General features: G+C 46.3%; 1 protein-coding gene across 1 annotated transcript; it reads right to left on the reverse strand.

The window, feature by feature from the left end:
- Positions 1 to 4,038: 4,038 nt before the first annotated feature.
- On the reverse strand, positions 4,039 to 6,029 carry LOC100278109 (uncharacterized). Its single transcript, NM_001151493.1, is given in 2 exon segments — positions 4,039 to 4,320; positions 5,186 to 6,029. Coding segments are annotated over 2 exon segments (861 nt in total). The 5' UTR covers positions 6,010 to 6,029; the 3' UTR covers positions 4,039 to 4,283.
- Positions 6,030 to 6,238: the final 209 nt, after the last annotated feature.

The raw sequence follows: 6,238 nt of genomic DNA on the forward strand, positions 1-6,238 counted from the left end.
TGTCGACTTGGTGTAGCCTCCTCCTTCTTCTCCTCCGTTGCCTTGAATGCAACGGGTTGAGCTTCGGATGTGGTGGCATCATCAAGCTCGTTGATCTTCCTCGAGCCTTCGATCATGCACTCAAAGCTCACAAAATTCCCGATAACTTCCTCGGGGGTCATTTTAGTATATCTAGGATTACCACGGATTAATTGAACTTGAGTAGGGTTAAGGAAAATAAGAGATCTTAGAATAACCTTAACCATCTCGTGGTCATCCCATTTTACGCTCCCGAGGTTGCGCACTTGATTCACCAAGGTCTTGAGCCGGTTGTACATGTGTTGTGGCTCCTCCCCTTTGCGAAGCCGGAACCGACCGAGCTCCCCCTCGATCGTTTCCCGCTTGGTGATCTTGGTGAGCTCGTCTCCTTCGTGCGCGGTTTTGAGCACATCCCAAATCTCCTTGGCGCTCTTCAACCCTTGTACTTTGTTATACTCCTCTCTACTTAGAGAGGCGAGGAGTATTGTTGTTGCTTGAGAGTTGAAGTGCTCGATTTGGGCCACCTCATCCTCATCATAGTTTTCATCCCCTACGGATGGTACCTGCGCGCCAAACTCAACAACATCCCATATGCTTTTGTGGAGCGAGGTTAGATGAAATCGCATTAAATCGCTCCACCTAGCGTAATCTTCACCATCAAAAGTTGGTGGTTTGCCTAATGGGACGGAAAGTAAAGGAGTATGTTTGGAAATGCGAGGGTAGCGTAGGGGGATCTTACTATACTTCTTGCGCTCTTGGCGCTTAGAAGTGATGGAGGGCGCGTCGGAGTCGGAGGTTGATGTTGATGAAGTGTCGGTCTCGTAGTAGACCACCTTCCTCATCCTTTTGTGCTTGTCCCCTCTCCGATGCGACTTGTGAGAAGAAGATTTTTCCTTCTTCTCTTTGTGGTGAGAAGAGGAAGACTTTTTCTCCTTCCGTTTGGAGGAGTCCTTCTTCTTCTCCTTCCTCTTGGTGCGGGACTCTTCCGATGAAGTGCTCCCGTGGCTTGTAGTGGGCTTTTCGCCGGTCTCCATCTCCTTCTTGGCGTGATCTCCCGACATCACTTCCAGCGGTTAGGCTCTAATGAAGCACCGGGCTCCGATACCAATTGAAAGTCGCCTAGAGGGGGGGTGAATAGGGCGAAACTGAAATTTACAAATATAAACACAACTACAAGTCGGGTTAGCGTTAGAAATATAAACGAGTCCACGAGAGAGGGCGCAAAACAAATCGCAAGAGAATAATGAAGTGTGTGACACCGGATTTGTTTTACCGAGGTTCGGTTCTTTCAAACCTACTCCCCGTTGAGGAGGCCACAAAGGCCGGGTCTCTTTCAACCCTTCCCTCTCTCAAACGGTCCCTCGGACCGAGTGAGCTTCTCTTCTCAAATCAAAGCCGGGAACAAAGCTTCCCCGCAAGGGCCACCACACAATTGGTGCCTCTTGCCTTGATTACAATTGAGTGTTGTTCACAAGAACAAGTGAGAAAGAAAAGAAGCAATCCAAGCGCAAGAGCTCAAATGAACACGGCAAATCACTCTCACTAGTCGCTAGGGCTTTGTGTGGAATTGGAGAGGATTTGATCTCTTTGGTGTGTCTAGAATTGAATGCTAGAGCTCTTGTAGTAGTTGGGAAGTGGAAAACTTGGATGCAATGAATGGTGGGGTGGTTGAGGTATTTATAGCCCCAACCACCAAATGTGGCCGTTGGGAGGCTGTCTGTTCGATGGCGCACCGGACAGTCCGGTGCACACCGGACAGTCCGGTGCCCCCTGCCACGTCATCACTGTCGTTGGATTCTGACCGTTGGAGCTTCTGACTTGTGGGCCCGCCTGGGTGTCCGGTGCACACCGGACAGGTACTGTTCCTTGTCCGGTGTGCCAGTATGGGCACGCCTGCCATCTGCGCGCGCAGAGTGCGCATTTATTGCGCGGCAGAGAGTCGTTGGCGCGGAGATAGCCGTTGCTCCGGAGGCGCACCGGACAGTCCGGTGCACACCGGACAGTCCGGTGAATTTTAGTGGACTAGCCGTTGGAGTTTCCCGAAGCTGGCGAGTTCCTGAAGCCGACCTCCCTTGGCGCACCGGACACTGTCCGGTGTACACCGGACAGTCCGGTGAATTATAGCCGAGTCGCCTCTGAGAATTCCCGAAGGTGGCGAGTTTGAGCCTGAGTCCCCCTGGTGCACCGGACATGTCCGGTGGCGCACCGGACAGTCCGGTGCGCCAGACCAGGGGTGCCTTCGGTTGCCCCTTTTGCTCCTTTGTTGAATCCAAAACTTGGTCTTTTTATTGGCTGAGTGTGAACCTTTAACACCTGTATAATCTATACACTTGGGCAAACTAGTTAGTCCAAAGATTTGTGTTGGGCAATTCAACCACCAAAATCGTTTGGGAACTAGGTGTAAGCCTAATTCCCTTTCAACCATATTATATCTATTTGCATTGTCTCATTGGTTATTTAACCTTGTGTTGAACCTTTGTTCACTGATCATCATACATTATTCAAGTATGTTCATCATACTTAATTTTCTGTTCAACACTTGGCAAACTTGTTAGATCTTTAAATGTGTTGTTATCCAAATCACTAAAACCCACAAAAGGGATGAATGCACTTTCATTGTGACTCCTTTGTTGCTTGGATTTCTTGATCGTCCTCCTTTTTTTATCTTTTTAATCTCCCCATGCATGTATGCCATTGTCTTGAGCTTGCTTATCATCTTGAGTTTGCTCACATTCTTGAGTTGGAGGAGATGCTTGTGTCGAGAATGGTTGATCATGTTCTTATGTCGCTTCTTGAGGCTCTTGTGGGCACACATCTCTAATGGACATGTTCTTCAGCATAGAGTACGATGCCTCCTGCTCATGTAGTTCATCAAGATCAACTTGCTCTTCTTGAGAGCCGTTAGTTTCATCAAACACAATGTCACAAGAAACTTCAACACAACTTATGGTTTTGTTGAAGACTATATGCCCTTGTGTTTGAGTAATAACCAAGTAAAAATCCTTCTACAACTTCATGAGCAATTTTTGAATTTCTACCCTTTTTTCACAAGAATGTAACATTTTCTCTCAAATACTCTGAAGTAAGAAACATTGAGTTTGTTACCGGTTAGGAGTTTGTATGATGTTTTCTTAAGGGGTCGGTGTAGATACAATCGCTTGATGGCATGACAAGCCGTGTTGATCGCTTCCGCCCAAAATCGATCCAATTATTGTATTCTTCAAGCATAGCCCTCGCCATATTAGTTAGAGTTTGATTCTCTCTCTCCCTAAATAGGAGTAACTTTTCAACTTCATCTGAGAAAAGTGGGGGCAAAATCACAATTAGAAATCAAAGTGGGGGCAAGAACACAATAACCCCTTGCAAAAAAGGTCCTTATACATCTTTCTAACCTATCTTGCTCTCCAAACATCTCTACTCTTATAACGGTCATGAGTCATCATGTGGCGTGGACCGTTATCTTGTAAATGGGCTGTGAGAAAACATCGAAGCCCAACACGACACGAAGTCGCATGCAGCGCTCATCCAAGTCCAACACGACACTAAGTTGCATGCTGCGCTACTTGATAGTACCATATCGCTAGCTATAGAAAAAGTTAGGTCTCTTTTTCAACTCATATGTTTTTCAGCCTTTCGACTAAGATAAAGTGCGGTATTTACAGTTTAATATCTGATATATAGACTATACGTGTACTTTAACTTTAAATTTATTTTTTGAGGGGCCACTTTAATTTTAAATTTATTTTTTGTGTGGTAAATATGATTAATAATGTGCCATCGTAACGCACAGTAATGTACTAGTACCTAAGAAATTGGCATCTCGTCCCACCATATTCTTCAAACCAAACGTCTTTTTTGGATGCGATTATTTAAAACTGACCGCAATGAAATCATATGTTGTAGAGTTTGAAATAATTAATTGATCACAAACAAGTCATGATCGCTACATTATTTAAAACTGATAGAGTAGTATATCATGAGAAACCGAATTATAATATTTTCACAGTATGTCCAAGCATAGAAATGTAAATCCAGCAATTCATATTCATCATGTTTAACATCGCTGTTGACTCCTCTGTTGCCAAGCCAGGGTAAGCATTACTTTTGTATGAGTATATACGATATGTTGGCAGTACCAAGATAAAAGTGAAATTTGGACATCAATTCATGCAATTGGTCGGTATAGCAGTAATAGCACTTTCAAAACAGTTAATGATCAGCGCTTCACTTGAATATTCTGTCTTAACCAAGTTGCCATCAGACAGTCACCTCAATCTAAATGGAGTTTTCAAGAGAACTCTCCTGCAAGAACAAAAAAAAAACTGTTGTCAAAACAAACATCTTTTAAACAGAGATATAAAATATCACTAGGCATGTTTTGTTACACATCTACATATCGAATTTGGCTTGAAAAACAAGTATAGGAATAGCATGACTTTTCAAGAATCAATTCTAATGTGCATGTATGTGACATTCAATATGTGCGTGACATATGATTTACTGTGGCATCAATGTTCTAGTAGAACGAAATAGATGGCTAAACACCAGTTCCATGGTAGCCCGCACTCCGCATTGCAAATTTTACCATTCAGGCTGATATGGATTCTTACCAATTCTTGGAACAATTGAACAGGAAAATGCACATATGGTGCGCCATTAAACTTTTGAAACAAGACTAGTAGGAGAGAATTCTGAAACAAAATTGACACCTACTTATTAATTAGCAACGTGACTTTGGCTAATGCGTTACGACATATCTTTTGAACCTAAACAAAACATATTTTATTATTAACAGTCCAACACCCTAGCAATTATTAGATACATAGTCCTATAGCCATTCCCTAGACCTCAAATACATAGTCATATATAAAGATGGCAACAATTAAATGTTACATTATATGGGAGTCTATTACAAGCGAAACACGATTGTTCCTATCAGATGTTGAAGAGTGCATTTAACACACGTTTCTTGATTCTCATCTCTTAATGCAACTGCTCAGATGTTGAATTGTGTCCACCAAAACAGTAGCAGACGAGACAGCATCAATATATTTGTCTCTATTTGCTTCAAACCAGCATAACGATCATGGCATGCCATCGAATAAAAAATACAAGTAGCAGACTCCGCAGAAAATAGTGAGAAGCTAAGATCGGTTGCATTCAGTACCATCGGTGGCTCGGGGCAGGTCGTTCATCATCTCTGTTTAGCTTCTTCGCAACGACGCCCCGCAAGAATGCCATCAACGCTAACACCTGCAGCCTCTCCGGCAGATCGCCGTGCTTGAAGAAGTACCACATCGATATCTCGAGCAGCCCAAGCGTGCTGGTCAGGACCAGCTCCTCCGAGGCCGCCACAGCGCGCGGCACGGACCCCGTCGTGGCGCTAAGGACGGCCGTCGCGAACAGAATCTTGTGCTCGTGGCGGGAGAGGTCGGGCACGGCGGGATCGTGCAGACACTGACCCCCCTCCGCGTGGCGGCCCAGCACGCGGCAGAACGCGGCAGCGAAGAGGTGCAAGGTGGTGTTGCCTGGGCGCTCCGCGGCGAGCTGCACCATGACGTCGCGCGCGTCCTGTAGGCGGCCTTCGCGCGCATCTATGACGGCTATGTTGGCCCGGGCCATTGCCGCCCGCTCCGCTGTCGCGTGGCCATCCGACTCCGCGGACAGGATCTGTGCGTTGAAGGATTCGCGGCGCTTCCGGAGCTTCTCGGGGTACACAGGCGGACAGCGAAGTGCGCACACGAGGAGCGCCTGGGTGGCGTCGACAAGGAAGGAGGCCGGTGTAAGCATCGCGTTGAGCTCGAGGAGAGCCGGGTGCGCGCGGACGAGGGCGAGGTGGCCGGTGACCGCGGCCGGGCCTACGGGCGCCGACGGAGAAGAGGAGGGCGAAGCCGAGAGTGGGATAGGCGACGACAGCTTCCACGAGGTTGCTGAGGACAGGACCCCAGCCGCTGCGGCGGTTAGGGCGGCGCCGAGGAACAAGCGCGACATGGCCCAAGCCCGAGCGAGAGAGGCGAGGAGGTTGAAGGGAGTTGTCTCTTTGTGCGCTCGCGGTTTTGGCTTCTGCGTAGGGAACAGGGATGGAAGTGGATATATGTGAATCCAAATTATTCGTTAAAATTACTGATATATTATTATTCATATTTGATTTTAATATGAAGGTTAAATACAGGTATTTAAATTCGATTTCTAGTATATTTTTATCCGTTTTTATATTCGT

This window comes from Zea mays, chromosome 3 (genome assembly GCF_902167145.1).
Source record: "Zea mays cultivar B73 chromosome 3, Zm-B73-REFERENCE-NAM-5.0, whole genome shotgun sequence".
NCBI lineage: Eukaryota > Viridiplantae > Streptophyta > Magnoliopsida > Poales > Poaceae > Zea > Zea mays.